The following is a 21,332-nucleotide window of genomic DNA, read 5'->3' on the forward strand; positions in this document are numbered from 1 at the left end:
AATGAACTGCAAGGATATGTTTTTGGGGGGCTGCTAAAACCTAATTATTTTATGCAATAGCAGAAAGAAGGACCAGAGCGACACTGGAGAATACTACTCCCTCAAACTGTAGAAAGCACACATGGGGGCTAGAGTCTAATGTCTAAAAATTAGTGCTTTTGACATATTATGGTAGTTCTTACAGGTTGAAACTGTAGATAGATATCCTTACTCTACTATGATAACCAAATTGCTATGAGAAAAATATACATTAGCTATACTAGAAATGATTTTATATACCTTTGCTAAATATAAAAATCCCTACAGTAAACCATGACTACACAGTAAATTTAGTAGGCTTAAGGAGGAATATAGAACCTAAGACTTAGCCCCAAGAAAACCTGGCACACAAAGGCTCAGTAGAAGAGGAGTGGCCAGCAAAAAAGAATGAGGGAAATACCAGGGAGGTAAGAGGGAAGTCCAGAAGGAATGATGTCATGGAAATCAAGGGAAGAAGGTGCTCAAAATGGAGGGAGTGTATCGTGTGGAATGTTGCTGACAGATCAAATACAAGGAGCACATACACGGCAAGTACAAGTGTGCTAAGGAGTCAAACAGCCTCGTGAACTAGTTCACCGTGACTAGCACGGGCAGTGGGAAAAGGAGGGGACGGGAGAAGGAAAGAGTCACTGGGGAAGGGGGAAGCAGCCAGAGCATGAGGAGCCATGTATGCCATGCTGAAGAAGAATATGGGGTTTACACTGTTAAAATATAAAAAGCCACCTACTAGTTTCACATAGAAAAGTAAAAAAGTTCAGGGGCACCTGGGTGGCACAGCGGTTAAGCGTCTGCCTTCGGCTCAGGGCGTGATCCCAGCGTTACAGGATTGAGCCCCACATCAGGCTCCTCCGCTGGGAGCCTGCTTCTTCCTCTCCCACTCCCCCTGCCTGTGTTCCCTCTCTCGCTGGCTGTCTCTCTCTGTGTCAAATAAATAAATAAAATCTTTAAAAAAAAAAAAAAAGAAAAGAAAAGTAAAAAAGTTCAGAACTATGTTTTTGAAAGATACACTTTTAAAACTATTACCACTTTGGTAACAATCTAAAGGACAGATTACAATGTTAAAAAGAGATCGTTAGGAGAGACTATTCTAACGGTTCAAGGTAGAAATGATGAGGGCCTTCCTAAAAAACAGGACACGGTTGGAAAAGAAGAGGTAAAGAACAAGGATACAGCCAGGTTTCTGGCTTGGATGACCAGGTAGAAGGAGGACACGTCACTGACCAAGGGAAAAGAGGTGGAGGAGTTCTATTAATCAAAAAAGTAAAAAAGAGGGAATATAAGAATACAAATACTTCTCCATTACCAGGCTATTATATAGAAAATGTGACTAAAATAGTTAGCAATTTTACATTTATTTTTTCCAGGTAGGCTTGAATGTTGCACTTACTAGATTAATATCACTACTTTCACTTCTAGATTTCCAAGTAATTCCAAAAGAAGCGATCACTGGGGAAAGGCCCAAGAAAGAATAAGTGGATTTGATAAGGCTGAGGTGTCTGAAGGAGGCTGGATGACACTCTTCCACGAGGTTTTAGAATTTGACATTAACTTCATAAACTGACCACTTTTTGGAGAATGGCCTCAGAACTGTCAGAGCCCTGGAGTTGCAGAGTGGCTGACTTTAACAAGCCAAACTCACAGACTGCATATACTCAACTCAGGAGTAAATACACTAATGCACGATAGGGGGACAGGCCTTTCTAATCACCCAAAATCTTTCCTTCTGCCACACAGGGTGCCTCAAGACCTTGGCAGTCAGGTATTGGTAATCGGAAATTTGCATGATAAGCACAGAATCAGAGCAAAGGTGGACAGTTTTCAAGGACCGACTGTGATGTTGGTGTGGCCTGATGATTCATCTCTGTACATTGTCTAGTGATCACAGTCTGCCTCTGTGACTATTTTTCTGCCCTAAATCCTAAATTCTTGGCCTAAGTCCAGCCAAACCCCCTTCAGACTGACATATTCCTTCTTTATATATACTAACACAATCAATGAACTGTTTTAAACCCATTTTTCCCCCAGCACACCTGAGGAACAGGACACCCTTTTCTCATTCTCCTATTAGCAATTCCCAAAATAGAAGCTGGGATGACAGGTTTCACAATTTGGTGAGGGAGGGGTCTGTATACCTCTCATCACCTCATCCCTAATTCTGTACCTTCTTCTGCCCTTAGGGAATAAATCTGAAAGCCATTCTGTCTCTTTAAGCCTTAGAATTTAAAACATGCACAGATTTCTGCTCTCAGAGGCACGGGATTTAAATAATCACTCTGTAATCACTCTCTCAGGGCACCTGGGTGACTTAGTTAAAGTCCAACTCTTGATTTCGACTAAGGTTTTGATCTCAGGGTTGTGAGATTGGGTCCCACTTTGGACTCCATGCTGAACATGGAGCCTGCTTGGGATTCTCTCTCTCTCTCTCCCTCTGCCCCTCTCCCCACTTGCGTGCTCTCTCTCTCTCAAGAAAAAGAAATAATAATAATAATCACTCTCAAATGTACTCTTAAATTTGCATGAAGAGCTAGCTTCATAGCAGCCCTGGTGTACTGGCAAGACAGACCACTATTATCTCACTGAGAGAAAAATAGTGCAGAAAGAACATATCACTAGGAACATGAAAGGATTAAGATTTGAGCTTTAAACAAAAAACTTAAGTTTTATGCCTTGTTAAAAGTAATAACCGTATATATACATCTTGTTTTCTTAATAATTCAAGTATACAGAAAATAACATTCTTTTGGCAACCAAAGATTCTTTAGTGTTTCAAGATAATCATTTGTTCTCATGGCACATAGAGGTTTAAGAAATTGAGTTAAATGAACATTCAACTTCGGGCATACTTTGAATGCTATTTCTGTAACTAAATGCCTGTGTTTTCTCCCCATCATTTGCCTTTTCCCTGAGCAGAGAGGTGAAAAGTTGTTGTTACTTAAATATGATGATTATCGGGAGTCTAAATCACTGAGTTTTTACTAAATTGAGTCAAAAAGTATTTACTGAGCATCAGCTATTTATAATATAACCCTATAACTTATTGTCCACTTTTGAGAGTAAAGGGCACTACTGACAGAGTGCCAGCCGATAGTGAATAAATACAGAGGTATGCCAAACCAGCTACAGTAAACACGGCAATTGTCCCTGGACATAAAACAATGAGCAAGACAGACATGGTTCTTATCTTCAAGATGTTGTGTCTTGTTTTGTTTTTTGTTGGTTTGTTTGTTTTTTAAGATTTTATTTATTTATTTATTTGACAGAGAGACAGCCAGCGAGAGAGGGAACACAAGCAGGGGGAGTGGGAGAAGAAGCAGCAGGCTCCCAGCAGAGGAGGGAGCCCGATGCGGGGCTTGATCCCAGGACCCTGGGATCACGCCCTGAGCTGAAGGCAGATGCTCAACTACTGAGCCACTCAGGCGCCCCCTTCAAGATGTTTATAGTCAAGCAAGGAGAACAGAAATAGAACAAAGAATTATAAGTGTAATGAATGTTACAAAGAAAAAGTGCAAGATGTTATAGAAAGGTGAAGGAATGGACCTGACTTAGTTTTATGAATGAGTTATCACTTCAAACTAGGGGTGGAAAAGAAGCAGGAACAAGGACTGCATTTGAAGATCTAGTGCAGAGAAGAAAAAAAAAAAGGCAGAACACTTAAGAACAGTGAAGACGTACGGAGATGAAGCTGATGTGGTGGGCTGCTGAAAGATCATGGAGTCCCTATAAAAAATTTTAGATTTTTATTCCAAGGGAGATGGGTATTAAGCAGGAAGCTAATATTAGTAGGTATACATTTTTTTAAAAAGATAAATTTGGCTGTAGTATTATTCAGAGGTCAAAAACTTTCTGTGAAAGTCTATACAGCAAATATTTTAGGCTTTGTGGACCATTCGATCTCCATTGCAACTACTCAATTCTGCTGCTACAGTGTGAAAGCAGCCATATAATATACAAACAAATTAGCATGGCTGTGTTTTGGTAAAATTTTATTAATGAACATGAAATTTGAATTTGTCATGAAATATTACTCTGTCATGAAATATTATTCCTTTTTTTATTTTTAAAAAAACAGTTTAAAAATGTAAAGCCAGGGGCCATAGGTGGCTCAGTCCATTAATTGTCTAACTCTTGATTTTGGCTCAGGTCACAATCGCAGGGTAGTGAGATCAAGCCCCACATCGGGCTCCGTGCTGGGCATGGAGCCTGCTTAATATTCTTTCTCTCCCTCTCCTTCTACCCCTCACCCCCCCCCGAAAACATAATAATAAGTAAAAATAAAATAAAAATGTAAAGTCATTCCTACTTTGTGGACCTTACAAAAAAAGGTGGAAGATTGTTTGGCTCTGATATAGAGCATGGAAGGGGTAAGGGCTTTAAACTAAACAAAACAGCTGGGGGTGGGGAAGGGCCTAGAGTCTTATCTAAAACCATGGTTGCACAGTTATTTACAGAAGACAGAAACCATCCATTGTTTGCATCAAAGAATGGAACTGCCTCTGTCTTTTGGCCACACAAATCCCAGATACTCAATGTGCTGTCTAGAAAAAGGGTACTAAGCTCAGAGGTTGTGAACTAAGCCGAAGTGCTATAAATTACCACACAAATAACCATAGTGACAGGCTAAACACATGTCTAAACAATGAGGATTTATGTTAAACTAAGTTAAATATCTGAAATAAACTGTTCTTTCTGAAGTAATGCATCAGAGAAACTTATGAATGAAAACATGTACTTTTATTTTTTAAAAGAGAGAACATGAGGGGGGCTGGTAGAGGGAGAGTGAGAAGCAGATTTCCTGCTGAGCAGGGAACCCCACTCAGGGTTTGATCCCAGGACCCTGGGACCATGACCTGAGCCGAAGGCAGACACTTAACTGACTGAGCCACCCAGGCACCCCGAAAAAATATGTACTTTTAAAAGCATTCTTTCTCAAAGACGCCATATTTGTCTCCAGTTTTTTTTTTCCTTTTGTGGATCTATTGGAGAAATCAATAAAACACACACACCACACACACACACACACACACACACACACACACACACACACACAAATCATTTTGTTATATTTACCTTAATCTTTTTTCTAGATTAATGTGCTTTATTTTTAAGGCCTTCTCATGTAAGAAGTAAGCTAAGTAGACATATTTACTCTCAGATTCCCAATTACAAGTAAACATGAATATAATATTCTGAACTTAAATTCTCTTAAACTATATTTAATATATATAAGATGTATTATTAAATGATGTGTTGTTTTAAAGAATTTTGTAGTTATGCTGTGTATTTTATGGATTTTTGCTTTTTTTAAATAGTATTACAAAAGCCACAAAGTGTGGCTTTATCGCTTTAAAAAACTAGAAGGATGGGGCACCTTGGTGGCTCAGCTGGTTAAGCATCTGCCTTCACCTCTGGTATTGATCCCAGTGGGATCGAGCCTCACATCCAGCCCCACGACAGGCTCCCTGCTCAGCAGGAAGCCTGCTTTTCTCTCTCCCTCTGCCCCTCCCCCCTGTTCATGCTCTCTCTCACACACTCTCTCTCTCTCTCAAATAAATAAAATCTTTTAAAAACCAAACAGCTTTTTAAAAAATTTTTTTTATTAAAGTTCAGATCCCAGTTTCTTCCTTGGCTCATCTGTAAACCTGAACTTTATCACTTCCCTGGAGTTATTTGTTTTCATAAGGATGTATCCCAACTTTCTCGCCTGTGATAAGCGCAAATGGGATTTGGGGAGGACGCTCAGATCAGGTCCAAAACCAAATGCAGTAGCAGTCTTTGGCTCCTTGTTAGAATGAGGGAATGCACCTGGGGGATTTCCAGAGCACTCAAAAAACTTGGCATTAGAGGGTAGCATTAGCCAGGTCCCTAGGGCAATACTGGAATTTTCAGCCCACGCCGGTAGGAGCAGCCCACTGTAACTGTAACAAAGCATCCGAATATAGCGGGCCTAACGCCGGGAAAGAGGCTTCTCGCAGCACAACTTGGAAAGGGTAACGCAGAAAGCTATAGGACAGCCAGCCTTTGTGCAGCTGTTCCGTACTCCTGCAGGTGGCTGCCACGGGCCACCAGACCCAGGACCCCGTGGCCCGCCACCCTTAAGCATCGCCCAGGCCGGGACTATGGGCATGGGGCTCCAAGGAGCCAGGGTGCCCAAACACCCAGAAAGACTCGTGAGAGTGGCACAAGCTTTGACATGGTGCTTCACTCCCAGCCTTGTCTATTCCCTTAAGGAGGAAGGAGGGGTTGGGCTTGGCAAACCCCCACTCCCATCTTTCTCCTCCACCTGGGGACTTCGAGGCCACTTCTCCATGTTCCCAGAACTCTGGAAAAGTGAAAGCATCCCAGCGGGGCACTGTTTGGAAGTCCCTGACCACAGCAGCTGCCCCAAAGTTGGAAAACCATTCAACCCTAAGAGCCACAGAGGCCACAATTTGTCCACTCCAGTAAGGGGCTTAGCTGGAGAGTGGGAAGAAAGGAGGAGGTAAAGTTCTGGCCTGCAGTGTTTGAGCTCTAGCAGCACAGGAGACTTCCTTATCAGCTGGAAATCTCAACTCAACCCCCCCCCAAGCCATTTTTTAAAAATAACAGATTTATTGAGCTATAATTCACATACCACAAAATTCACTTTAAGTGTACAATTCAGAAGTTTTTCGCATATCCTCAGTTGTACAACTATCACAACTTTTAGAATATTTCATCTACCCAAAAGATACCCAAATCCATTTAGCAGTCAACTTTTCATTCCTCTCTCCTCCTAGAAACAAATTTACTTCTACTTCTATGAATTTGTCTATTCTGGACATTTCATAAAAACAGAATCATACAATATATGTTCTTTGGGGACGGGCTTTTTTCACATACCATTAAGCTTCACGATTCATCTATGTTGTAACATGTATCAGTACTTCACTGCTTTTTATTGACGAATAATACTTCATTGTGCGAATATACATTTTGCTCATCATTCATCAGTTGATGAACATTTAGGATGTTTCTACTTTTTGGCTTTACGAATAATGCTAAGAACATTCAAGCGCAAGTTTCTGTGTGAACATACACTTTCAATTCTCCTGCATAAAAACCTAGGAGTGGAATTGCTGGGTCATGCAGTAACTATGTTTAACATTTTGAAAAACTGCCAAACTGTTCTTCAAAGTTTTCAAAATTTTACAACCCCACCAGAATGTATGAGAGATCCAGTTACTCCATATCCTCAATGTTTGTTAATGTCTTTTTATTTCAGCTATCCCAGGGGGTGTGAAGTGGGATCTCTTGTGATTTTATGTTTCCCTAATGGCTAATGACATTGCACATCTTTGCATGCACTTATTGGCCATTTGTATATCTTCTTTGGAGAAATGACTATTCGAATCCTTTGCACATTTTCTTAATGCATTATTTGTCTTTTTCTTGTTGAGTTTTAAGAGTTCTTTACATGTTCTGGACATAAATACCTGATCAGATATATAACTTGCAAATACTTTCTCCCAGTCGTGAGTTGTCTTTTCACTTTCTTGATGGACACCTTCAAGCATAAAAGTTTTTAATTTTTATGAAATCCAATTTACCTTTTTTCTTTTGTCACTTGAGCTTTTGGTGTCAAATCTAAGAAACCACTGTCTAATCCAAAAGTCATGAAGATTTATAGCTACAGTTTCTTCTGAGAGTTTTATACTTTAAGATTTTACATTTAGGACTATGGTCCATTTTGAATTAATATTTATATATGGTCTGAAGTAGGAATCAAAATTCATTCTTTTGTATGCGTTATCTAGTTATTCCAGTACCATTTGGTGAAAAGACTTCTTTCCCTGTGGAACCGTTTTGGCACCCTTGTCAAAAATCAAATTAGGGCTGATAAGTGTAAGATTTTATTTCTGAACTCTCAATTCTATTCCATTAACGTGTATGTCTAGACTTACACCAGTAAACCTACTTGATTTTTGCAGCTCCGTAGTAAACATCAAAACAAAAAGTACACCTCCTCCAATGGTATGGACTGAATTGCATCCCCCTAAAACTGGTATGTGAAGCCCTAAACCCCCAATGTGACTATATATGGAGTTAGGGACCTTAAGGAGAAAATTAAGGTTAATGAGGTTGCTATGGACTGAATTGTGTCCCCTCAAAATTCATATGTTGAAATCCTAACTCCCAATGTGATGGTGTTTGGAGGTGGGGCCTTTGAGAGATAATTAGGTTTAGATGAGGTAAATGAGGGTGGGACTCTTATGATGGGATTAGTGCCCTTAGAAGAAGACACCAGAGAGTTTTCCTGCTCTGGCTCCGGCTCTCTCTTTCCTTCCAGGCTGTGTCAGAACACAATGAGAAGGCCAGGAAGTGTTCTCACCAGAACCCAACCAAAGCTGGAATCCCAGTCTCAGACTTCCGGCCTCTAGAACTACGAGGAAATAAATTTCTGTAGTATAAGCCACCCAGTCTACAGCATTTTGTTATTGCAGCCTGAGCTAAGTCAGAGTTGTGAAGGTGGAGCCCTACCCTAATAGGACTGGTATTCATATAAGAGGAAGAGGTACCAAGCATGAACAGAGGGAAAGCCATGTGAGGACACAGTGAGAAGGCTGCAAGCCAACAAGAGGGGTCTCACCAGAAATTCACCCTGCCTATTCCATGATCTGGGACTTCCAGCCTCCAGAAGTGTGAGAAAATAAATGTATGCTGTTTAAGCCACCCAGTCTGTAGTATTTTGTTATGGCAGGCCCTGACAGAATAATTAATCCAATTTTGTTCTTCTTTTTCAAGACTGTTTTGACTATTCTGGGTACCTTGCATTTCCATATGAATTTTAGGATCTGCTTTTCAATTTCTTAAAAAAAAAAAAATGACGATTGGGATTTTGATAGGGATTGCACCGAATCTGCTGATCAATCTGGGGAGTATCACATCCTAACAATATCAAGTCTTCCAATCCATGAGCATGAGATTTTTTTCACTTGTCTTCTTTAATTTCTTTTAACAATATTTAGTAGCTTTCACTGTTCATCTTTAAGTTCTTTTGTTAAATTTATTCCCAAGTATTTTATTCTTTTTGATGTTATTATAAGTGAACTTTTTTTTGATTGTTCATTGTGACTGTATAAAATATAATTGATTTTTGTATTTGGATCATATATTCTGCAACTTGCTGAACTTACTAGTTCTAATGGGTTTCTACTGACTTCCTTAGAATTTTACATATATGAAACCATATTGTCTGCTAGTGGAGATAGTTTTATTTCTCCATTTTTAATCTGGATGTCTTTGCTTCCTTTTCTTGCCTATTTTCCCCAGCTAGAACTTTCAATACAATGTTGAATAGAAATGGCAAGAAAGGACATCCTTGTCTTGTTCCCAACCAAAGCTGGGGAAGCATTAGTCTCTTGTCATTATGTTAGCTGTGAGCTTTATCAAGTCAAAGAAATTCCCTGCTAGTCCTACTTTGTTTTTGTTTTTTTGTATCATGAAAGGGTATTGTCACATGTTTTTTCTGTATTGACTGAGATGATCATGTGGTTTTTGTCCTTTATTCCACTAATATAGTGTATTACATTGTCTGATTTTCATATGTTCAATCTACCTTGTATAAATCCTACCTAGTCGTGGCATATAATTGTTTTTATATGTTGCTGGATTTGTTTTGCTAAATTGGTTTGGTTTTGTTGAGGATTTCTGTCGATATTCACAGACAAAATGACATAAACACAGTGAACATACTGTCCTGTAGGTTTCTTGTGATGTTCTTTGTCTGGACTTGGTTATCAAAGCGTAATACTGGCCTCAGAGACTGAGTTGCAAAGTGTTCTCTCCTATTTTTTGAAACACTCTGTGAAGGATTGATGTTAATTCTACTGTAAATATTTGGTAGAATTCACCAATGGAGCCACCTGGGCCTGAGCTTTTCTTTGTGGGTAGATTTTTTTTTATTGCTAATTCAATCTCTTTCCTTGTTATAGGTCTATTCAGATTTTTTTATTCCTACTTGAGTCAGTTGCAATGGTTTATGACTTTCTAGTCACAATTATACATTTCACTTAGGTTAAATAATTTGTTGGCATACAATGTCCATAAAGTAGTATGAACCCTTTTCATTTTGCAAGTTCAGTAGTAATGTTATCAGTTTCACTTCTGAATTTAATAATTTTAATCTTTTTTTCTTGGTCAGTCTAGTTAAACTTTACTGATCTTTTCAAAGAAAACTTTTTATTCTGTTGATTATCTGTTTTTCTATTCTCTATTTCATTCATTCTCTTCTAGTCTTTAGCATTTCCTTGCTTCTATTTGCTTTAGGTTTAGTTTCTTTTCCTTGCCCTAATTTCTTAAGGTGGAAAGTTACGTTATTGATTTGAGATCATTCCTTTTTTTAATATGGGTATATATAGTTATAAAATCCCCTCTAAACATTGCTATAACTGCACCTCATGAGTTTTGGTATGTTGTGTTTTTGTTTTCATTTAACTCGAAGTATGTTCTAATTTCTCTTGTGATTTCTTCGTTCACTCATTGGTAACTTAGGAATGTTTTGCTTAATATTCACATTTTACGAATTTCCCAAATTTCTATTATTGATTTCTAATGTCATTCACTGTAGTCCATTGTATTATTTCAGTCCTCTTGAATTTATTAAGGTTTCTTTTATAACCTAGCATATGGTCTGTCTGGAGAGTGTTCCATGTGTACTTGAGAAAGACGTATATTCTGCTTTGAGTGTCCCATAGATGTCTTTCAGTTCTAGTTAGTTTACAGTTTTGTTCAAATCTTCTATCTCCTTGTTGATCTCTGTGCTTGTTCCATCCATCATTGAAGGTGGGGTATTGAAATCTCCAACTATTATTGTTGAATTATCTATTTCCCCCTTCAGTTCTGCTAGTTTTGTTTCATGTAATTTAGGGCTCTGTTATTAGGTGCATATAAGTTTATAATTGTTATAAATTCCAGATGGATTGACCCTTTTATTATTATAAAATATTATTCCTTGTCTTTATTAATCTTTGTCTTAAAATCTATTTTGTCTGATACCACTGCAGTCACTTCAGCTGTCTTTTGGTTACTACTTGCATGGTACAGTATTTTCCATCTGTTTGTATCTTTAAATCTAACATGTTTCATATCAACAGCATATACCCGGATCATGTTTTTTTTTTCATTCTTTCTGTCTATCTCTGCCTTCTGATTGAAGTGCTTAATCTATTTATGTTTAATGATTTAATGTAATGTCTGCCATTTTGCTATTTGTTTTCTATGTATCTTATGTCTTCCATTACCACCTTCTTATATGTTAAATAGATAGTTCTAGTGTATCATTTTAATTCCCATTTTAATTTATCATATTTTTAAAGTTATTTTTTTTGGTGGTTACCCTGGGGATTGCAGGGTAACCTTATCCACAGGTTCACTTTCCCCAGTTTCAGTTCCCATAGTCAACCACAGTCAGGAAGCAGATTGTCTTCCTTCTGACATGCCACCAGAATGTCAGTAGTAGCCTAACAACATGTCACAATGCCTGTCATTCACCTCACTTCATTTCATCATGCAGTCATTTTATCATCTCATATCATCACAAGAAGAAGATGAGTATAGATAGTACAATAAGATATTTTGAGAGAGATACCACATTCACATAAGTTTTATTACAGTATATTATTATAATTATTCTACTTTATTATTACTTATTTTTATTAATATTTTACTATGCCTCATTTATAAATTAAATTTTATCATAGACATGGATGTATAGGAAAAAACATAGCATCTATATTGAGTTCAGTACTATTTGCAGTTTCAGGTATCCACTATGGGTCTTGGACCATATTCCCTGCAGATAAAGGGGAGACTTACTGTAAAACTAATATCTTAACATAGCCATGGATTCTGTTTTGCTTCAAGTTTCCTCTTGGAATTTGAATACTCTAGTCAAAATTAACTCCAGAAAAATAAAACTCCAGAAATATTCAACTCATAAACACTGTTGAGGTACACAGTGGGAGGATGCTATTATAAGAAGCACCTGCCTCTGGTATGAACACTTACCTTGTCTAATAGTACATTCTGCCACAACCTAAAGATACTGAGGTAACTTCTATCTCTGGCACCAAAAGATGTAAAGAAAAACTGCAAAGAAAAATAGTAAGATAATTTTAGTGTCATTAAAAAAAAGTGGGGGTGGGGAAGAGTATTTGTCATGAAGATCTGTTGGCACTTGCTATGGTTAAAGCAAACTAGTAGGACACCATAGCCTACTTCATATATTATTTTTGTTTCATTCTTTGCTACAATAGAAGAAAAACAGGTAATTGGTGCTTGAACAAGGTGTCTTTAAAAACTATCCTGCAGTCATCAGGCTCCTCCGCTATGAGCCTGCTTCTTCCTCTCCCACTCCCCCTGCTTGTGTTCCCTCTCTCGCTGGCTGTCTCTATCTCTGTCGAATAAATAAATAAAATCTTAAAAAAAAAGGGGGGGGCGCCTGGGTGGCACAGCGGTTAAGCGTCTGCCTTCGGCTCAGGGCGTGATCCTGGCGTTCTGGGATCGAGCCCCACATCAGGCTCCTCCACTATGAGCCTGCTTCTTCCTCTCCGACTCCCCCTGCTTGTGTTCCCTCTCTCGCTGGCTGTCTCTATCTCTGTCGAATAAATAAATAAAATCTCTAAAAAAAAAAAAAAAAAAAAACTATCCTGCAGGGACACCTGGGTGGCTCAGCCTATTAAGTCTGATCTCAGGGTCATGAGATAGAACCCCACATTGGGCTCCATACTCAGCATGGAGTCTGCTAAAATTCTCTCCTTCTTCCTCTGCCCCCCCCCCACATACACTCACATGCTCTCTCTCTCAAAGAAAATAAATAAAACCTTTAAAAACTTTATCTTACAGGAAATACAATTTTATCAATAGTTACTCAGAAAAGGAGCTTGAAATAGGTAAATATTTATGTACATATAATTTATTACCATCATCTTAAAAGTTTATGAAAAAATTAAAATTTTATTTATTCTGAACTTTCCAAAGAGACATGATTTGGTGACCATTTGAGCCAAGTATACATAAAGAATAAAAAAAAATACAAGTGGGGGCACCTAGATGGCTCAGTCAGTTAAGTGACCGACTCTTGGTTTCTACTCAGGTCATTATCTCTTGGGTCATGAAATGGAGCCCACCTTGGGCTCTGTGCTCAGCAGCGAGCCTGTTTGAAGATTCTCTCTCTGCCCCTCCCCCTTCTCACATGCGCACTCTCTCTATCTCTAAAAATAAATAAATGAATAAATCTTAAAAAAATTCAAGTGGATTTCAGAGATTGATTTATTTTAAGGATCTTAATTTCAAATCATATCATCTTTCATAGTCTTCTAAAAAAATCCAGAAATGCTTAATTTCTACTAATTATAGATATAAAACACCCATGTTAAAACTTAACTTTGCTTTGAATACCATAAAAAAGAAATAGCATGTTTCAATCTATAATTCTATGTTTGCTTTTAGACCTATCTCTTCCTCTGCATTTAACTGATTTTGCAAAGTCACGTTTTAAAATAGGCTTTTATGAGAAAATCTGACAAGTGACAGCACTAAATACAGTCTCTCAGTGTATCATCTCTTCCGACCCCATAGTTAGTGACTTTTCATGACTGAGTAGTTATTTTTAGGGATGAGAAAGCTCAGTTATATGTTTGATTTGCTAAATAAAATGTCAAACAAATAATATTTTGGATATTTACACTGTTCATAAAAAGATTTTAGAGTGCTATTTTCCAATTAATAAATTGAAATGTTGCTATGTAATACTCTCCACAAAGCAAAACTTTTCATAACAAGGATATATGGAGGAGATTTTCCAAATGGAATTATACACACAAAATAATGATGACTACTTACTATCCTGTATTTCCTTTTCTTAGACCAAACTGTTTTGCTTTCTTGTATTATAATAATCTTATAACCTGTTGTTCAGATATATAGATAAGAAAAATCTCCTAGTCCATCTAGTTCCCACTTCTTAAACTAAATAACTTATCAATTCTATCCACTCTTTTATACAATCTACCACTGAGTTCTACAACTTTGGGTCACTTTTCTTTTCCTTAGTTTCCTCATCTGAGAAAAATGAGAATAATTATAGTAACAAATTTTTGTGAGAATTAAATGAGAAAATATCTATAAAGAACTTTAAACAGTGTTAAAACAGCAAATGCTAGTTGTTGTTATCATTATTAAAATTAAAATGCTTGACTCTGAAATTTCACTATATATGTGAGAAACAGTCACACATTGGGCTTAAGAAGGCATGGTCAGGCTGTTCACTGCAGCACTGTCAATAATAACAAAATATTAGAAATGAACTAATGGTCAAGGGAACCACAGTAAATTCATTCTATGAAATACTATACAGCACATGAATAAACAGAAATAGCTCCATCTATATGTGCTAAGCTGTGACTCCAAGAGATATTAAGTTCTTTTTTTTTTTTTTTTTTTTTTTGAGCAGAGTGATAGAAGTTTATTAAGTGAAGATACAGAAAAAACTCTCAAGAGTGAGAGGGGTCCCGACAGGGTTGCCCAAGATATTAAATTCTTTTTAAGAAAGAACTGAAAAGCAACATGTATAAAACAGCATTTACTTCAAAGACAAAGCAAAACTATATGTGTGTATATATAAATACACATATATATGTGTATACACACATACATATATATACATATGTCTATATATTTATAGAGACACACAAAGATATATATGTGTGTGTATATATATATATACACACACACACAAAGGAGGAAAGTCTGAAAAGATACACACCAAACTGATAACAGTGTTTGCCTCTAGAAAAACAATGGGATTAGGGATTATAGGCATAGAAGGAAGATGTTAGTTTAAGAATTTCATGAGTGGGCACCTGGGTGGCTCAGTCGTTAAGCATATGCCTTCGGCCCAGGGCGTGATCCCAGGGTCCTGGGATCGAGCCCCACATCGGGCTCCCTGCTCCCCTGGGAGCCTGCTTCTTCCTCTCCCACTCCCCCTGCTTGTGTTCCCTCTCTTGCTGGCTGTCTCTCTGTCAAATAAATAAATAAATAAAATCTTTAAAAAAAAAAAAAGAATTGTTTGATGATTTTGTTAGGGAATGCAATGTATTCATGTATTGATTGTAAAATTAAGAATATGGTTTTTTAGCTCTTTTCCCTTCCTGAACAGTTCAGCCCTAAAGCTGTTGGTGGAACAGAGAAAGTAGGCATCCACACTAGAGGTGAGGATAGGGAGAAAGAGTTGCAGTAGCCCAAAACAATGTCAAAACCAGAAAAGTAGAGGAGGTTGTCCACATAGAAGGATTGCCCTATGTGGAGTGTCAGAGCCCAAGTAGGTAAGAAGGGCCTCCACGTATGAGGGCGATCTGGAGCATGGTGTTAGAACAAGAACAGGGTGAGGGGCACGAGTCAGAGCCAACGGAGGGTGACGGTGTAAAGGGGTAGCCTGGCATGGGGGTCAGAACTCAAGCATGGTGAAGAATGTGACCACGAATGGGGGCAGCCTACAAAAGCACGTCAGAGCTAGAGAGGGTGAGGGTGACATAGTGTGACGGAGTCCGTGAGGGTGGCTTTGTGCTGGAGAAACAGAGCCTGAAGGGGTGAGGGGGGCGACCACACACAGTGACAAACTGTCACAGAATATCAAGCACAAGCAGGGAATGGAGGGCATCCCTTTAGATGGGTGGCCTGCCACAGGGTAAAGTGAATGCAGGGAAGGTGCTTAGTATGGGGTGTCAGCCTAAGCAGAGTGAGGAAAGCTTTCACATGGTGAGAGTATCTGTGTCATGAGGGGATGGGCAGCAGCCTGACTTGAAGTGTCAGAAACCAAGTTAGGTAAAAGGACATCCATGTGGGGGGTGCGCCTGGGTGGCATAGCTGATTGAGCATCTGACTCTTGGTTTCAGCTCAGGTCGTGATGTCAAGGTCATGAGATCAAGCCCTGTGTCAGGCTCTGTGCTCAGACTCCCTCTCTTTCTCAAATAAATAAATAAATCTTTTTTTTTTTTTTTAAGGGGCATCCATGTGGGGAAGGAGTGGCAAAGGAGAGGAAGACTGGTTACATAGAAGCCAACTGATCAAGTAGGTAAATATACTGAGGGTAATGGGAGTCTGGTTTCTCACAGTCAGGGAAGGGAGTTACAAATAAGAAAGGAGAAAACAAAAATGAACTCCGTGGTGTTTGCTAGGAATTGGAGATATTAGGTAAATTCATGGTTTATGACAGGTAAGTAAACAGACACTAATGTACAAGTGGGCATGTATGTGTGTATGATATGTAATTACATATATATATAATTACATATACCCTTAATCTGACCATTTAGAGGGCTTAGAAATAGTGACACCCCAATAGCAATAAACACACTGGCTTCTAATATCAGTCTCCCCTTAAATGAAATCAGAACTCTTTGGAGAAATGACTGATTCCAGGGCTGAGGCAGGGAAAGCCTGCAAAATGCCAAAAAGCAAGGAAATGCTCAAATAATGCTGAGAATAGTCAAAAGGACACTGATGGCCTTGCAATGGCCAAATTTGGGACAATTTGAGCATCAGAATAAATAATGATAGTAATGGATTAGAACTCACTGAATAAAACATACTGAAGGACATGCTGATGTAAGTGATGCATAAATTTAAAGTCTGAGAAGGAATGGTATATTTACATAGTTTCAAAGTAGCTTGCCACAAAATGTTACTACAAAGAAAATGGACGAACTTTACAGTAAAGTCTTGCCGACACCATCTTAATCAGGTGATCCAAATGAACATCCCCAGTAACGGTAGAAACTGAAATCGTGGGTCATCTGATAGGATGCAATGGAAAGGACAGAGCACCACTTTCATGTCAGTTCTGCCAAAATTGCATAACCTAAGTTTAATTACAAGGAAATATCAGACAAACACAATTGAAGGATATCCTACAAAATAACTTACCTGTAATCTCAAAAGAGATTACAGGGCTCAAAAGTCAAAAAAAAAAAAAAAAAAAAAAAAAAAAGACTAAGGGACTATTCCAGAATAAGGAAATTAAAGAGCATGACAATTAAATGTAATTATTTATTTCTAAACTATGTCTATTTGCTATAAAGGATATTATTGGAATAACTGGGGGAATCGAAGAAGGTCTGAGGACTGAACTGTGGTGATGATCAATGTTAACTTCTTGATTGTGATGGCTGGGTTGTGCTTATGCAGGAGAATGTCTTTGTTGGAAATACATGCTAGAATATCTGGGGTGATATCTGGACTGATCAGGCTACAGAGTGACCACTTACTCTCAAATAGTTCAGAGGGGAAAGTTTTTTGTACTGTACCGGAAAGTATTCTGTAAGGATAAGATTATTTAAAAATAAAAATAAAATGTAAAGTACATTTGAAAGAAACTACAAGATTTAAAAGTATCATTACAATGATTCAGTGTTATGATAGTGTTTCACTCCCCTGCTTCTCTTTCCTTTCTCTCTCCTTTTTTTCTTTCATTGCTTCCCTTCTTTCCTTCTGTGCTTCCTTCCTTCTTCTTCTCTCTCATTCTCTTCCATACTTGCCTTCTTTTCCTTCCTTTTTGCTTTTTCTTTCTCAGCATTATACTTCTAATGTCACACACAGAGCCCTAATCAATCTTCCGGGTGGGTTCAGAAAGATCCTTCATATATCCTCACTAAAAAACAGCAGATCTTATAGGTAGACAATAAAAACAATGGCAGTTAAAGATAACTGTCATCCTAAAAAAATATTATAGGGATTATGTGTTTACTTATATGCTACCCAAATCTCTCTGCTCACCAGAACCATTTGTTTTTATTAGTTGCTACTGTGCAGGTATTATTGACGGAACAATATCATGGAATTATTACGGTATTAAAAAATAATGATGTTTCGCTAAGGCTTACCCTATCAACCTCTTATAATGAAGAAGTGAAAAATACGGGGGAAAGTTTTCTGTGAACTATAAAGCACAAAGAATGTTAGCAGAGTTAATAAAAAAAAAACATTGATTACATGTTGAAAAAAATGTTAGCAGTCATTTAATTAGCAGTATTTATACAGAAATCTAGTATTAAATATATTTCTATTACAAATTCCTAACTCCAAGAAGAATTACCAACACCAATGAATCAGTATGATGCAGACTATCTCCACATAATATAATAAAGGAAAGGTAAAAAAAGCTTTTCAAAAAAAAAAAAAAAAAAGCTTTTCACCTTTTCACCCTCAGTAACAATCTGGATAGCATTTGGGATGAGTCGAGCAGTTTTCTCCTTAGTCATGAAGGTTATGTTCTTTAATGCAATACAAATCTAAACACACAAAAGAATGAAAAATTATTAAATGGATTTTTCAGAAACATATACAGCACAAAATACCAAGTATTACATCAATCTAATCCAGAATATTCCATTGAAAAACCTGAAGGAGTTAATAATAATAAGCACATGCTTGCATTCTCTGAGAAAAACAGAGTAAGCAGTCAGACATTCTCCCCCACCAATAATTTCCTCCACAGCTCTTATCTCTAAGTTTAGGATAGAGTGCGAAAAGACATGTGGGTGTTCGTGTTCCATATTAACACATACACACACAAACAAAATTCAGACAGTCTGTCACATACGACATGATTTTGGCAGTCAAATAGATGTATGTTCAAGCTTTTTTCAACCTGAAATCTCTTTCTCCAACTGTATTAAATATGTACAAATGGAGCTCGAAGTATTAAGAAAATAGATTACATGCTTCTACAATATACATATATTGTATATATATCTACAACATGTATATATAAGTATTATACACAAATATACATAAATTTACTTTGGAATCCAAAGTATATTGTTTTTAGGAGGACTGTATATATTTCTACCTATGCAATTATTTGTATCAACAAATCAAATCCAAATACATCTTACTGTAGTTTCCCATCTGAAGATGTTGCTATAGAAACACAGCCAGTTTTCTGAAAGATAAAGACGTCCCTGAAGCAAAATGTCCCTCTGAAGAGCACAAGCATAATCTAGATACACAAGAATAAGGAACAGCTTATTCACAAAAATTTGGCAACTTTATAATCTTATCCTACTTTAACACATGAAAAGTCATCACTCTTTGTTCATTAGTTTGCTATTCATTCAATCACTCATTCAGATACTTTGGGCACCATACACCAGATATTTTGCTGGAAACTAGCATGACCAAACATGGACCTTGCCCTCACGGAACAGTCTAGAAGGGAAGGTTACAATAAACAAACAAAGACAAAAATAAGTATAATGATCAAAGTGTAGAGAAAGCTGTGAGAGACTATAACAAAGAGGATACAGGTATGAGGGGACTGGGCAGGGAGAGAGTATATCAGAATAAGTTTTCCAGAAAAAGTAGTCTTTAAACTAAAAACTAAATGTCAATAAATGGTCAGCTGGACCATGAGGAAGAGCAGGTGCAAAGACCCCATGGAAGAAAGAAAAAGCACATTTGAGTAACTATACAAAGAACTCTGGCCTAGAGAAGCTGGAGAAACTAGATCATGTAATGTTCATAGGCTATGGTAGACTGTGAACTTTACAAGAAGCCATTGATGAGTTGTTTTGTTTTGGTTTGGTTTGTTTTATTTGCCATTGATGAGTTTTAAGTGGAAGGGGAATGATCAGATGTATATTATTAAAGACTACTTTTTTCATACTGTGAGACTGGATTCATATAAATGAGTTGGAAGTCCAGGGGGAAACTGATGATGGCTCAGACCAAGAAATGACAGTATTAAGAGAAAGAAGTAGTTAGATTCAGAAATATTTAAGAGGTAGTACTGATGGGAGATTGGTGATTAATTAGACATTGGAAAAGGGTGAGGAAGGGGACAATAATTACCACCAAAATTTTATACATTTTAAGTTAATTTGAAAGTTGATCCTCTCTGCCTCAGCACTAAAATCCAGCAAAATCATGAGTGTTCTGGTAAATGCCACTATCCACCAGTAAGTTAATACCATGATTTAGATTTGGCTCTTTGGCTAATGTAAATAGTATGGCTAAATTATCACTAATTCAAGATATAAAAGGCTGCTGTTGATGGGGTTTGGGAATATAGGTGAAGTTCTGGAGCCCACAACCAAGAAAGAATTCTTTAGACGTCTTTGGTGTGAAATGGCAATATATTAAACACGGGGACAGGACTGAAAGAGCTGCTGTAGGTGGTTGTGAGCGGTGGCTAATTATATACTCAGGAGTTGGGGGAAGTAAGGAAAAGGGAGGTTTCAAAACAACTTTCATATGTTAAAGAGGACTGGCCTACAAGATACCTACAAGATACAGGAGGCCATGACAGGCCATGACAATGTCAAGTTAAGGTTGTTTTCTCCTCTAACAAGCTATTAACAGTAAGACAGTTGGGAGATTCCTGGAAGAATGTCACACATGTCCCACCCTGGGGTGGGGGGTGGAGGGAGGTTGCAGGGTGTCAGCTTATGCTTTGTCTTCAGCTTGCCTTCTGCTCCCCCATCACTGTGAAGAGATTTAGTTTAACTGATAACTTTAAAAATTATATAAAGTGATTAGCAATTTTAGGAAAATGTTGAGGTATAACCTCAAAATATTTAAATTTAATCATGTTACATCGGAAACCGGGGATGTACTGTATGGTGACTAACATAATATAATAAAAAACCATTAAAAAAAATTTAATCATGTTAAATTTCTAAGCAAATACTAAAAATTGAGCAGAGTAATTCAGTCTCTCAAAATGTTTCCTTCAGCGGAACAAAACTGAGATGCCCTCAAACAAAAATCCTAGTAAATAATTAAGTAGATTAAGATACTCATTACTAGTATGCATCTCTAAAACAGGGATTGGGCTCAGGGTCACCTCGAGGTGTCCTGAAATTTTTATCTAAGCCACTGAAACATTTTTTAATTTAGTGCTTCTCGCATTTCAGATCAGAAATACTTGGCAGACTTATCAAAACACGATTGCTAGGCCCCTCCCCAGAGCTTCTGATTAAACATGTCTGGAGCAGGGTAGAGAGTTTCAAGTCTAACATGATCCCAGGTAACACCAACATTGCTAGCCTGTGGACCACACTATGAGAACCACTGCACTATTTTACATTAACTATGCTCAAAGCTATAGCAAACAACCGGACTATTTTTAACTGAAGACTATTTGACATAGATTGACAGACTTTTTTCAGTGGTTTAAAAAAGGGTTTCCCTGGGCGCCTGGCTGGCTCAGTCAGTTAAGCATCTGACTCTTGATTTCGGCTCAGGTCATGGTCTAGGGGTGGTGGAATCCAGCCCCA

General features: G+C 37.7%; 1 protein-coding gene across 6 annotated transcripts in view; it reads right to left on the minus strand.

The window, feature by feature from the left end:
• GRAMD1C (GRAM domain containing 1C) overlaps window positions 1–21,332 on the minus strand; it is an 86,794-nt gene that overhangs the window by 40,726 nt on the left and 24,736 nt on the right. For all 6 annotated transcript variants that reach the window (XM_044382053.3, XM_026493545.4, XM_048215089.2 and 3 more), the window contains 3 exons: window positions 18,951–19,054; window positions 18,249–18,344; window positions 12,064–12,144 (listed from right to left, as the gene is read on the minus strand). In XM_044382053.3, the coding sequence (XP_044237988.1) occupies window positions 12,064–12,144; window positions 18,249–18,344; window positions 18,951–19,054 (281 nt within the window). The remainder of the gene's footprint in view (window positions 1–12,063; window positions 12,145–18,248; window positions 18,345–18,950; window positions 19,055–21,332) is intronic.

Source organism: Ursus arctos, unplaced genomic scaffold, assembly GCF_023065955.2.
Source record: "Ursus arctos isolate Adak ecotype North America unplaced genomic scaffold, UrsArc2.0 scaffold_4, whole genome shotgun sequence".
NCBI lineage: Eukaryota > Metazoa > Chordata > Mammalia > Carnivora > Ursidae > Ursus > Ursus arctos.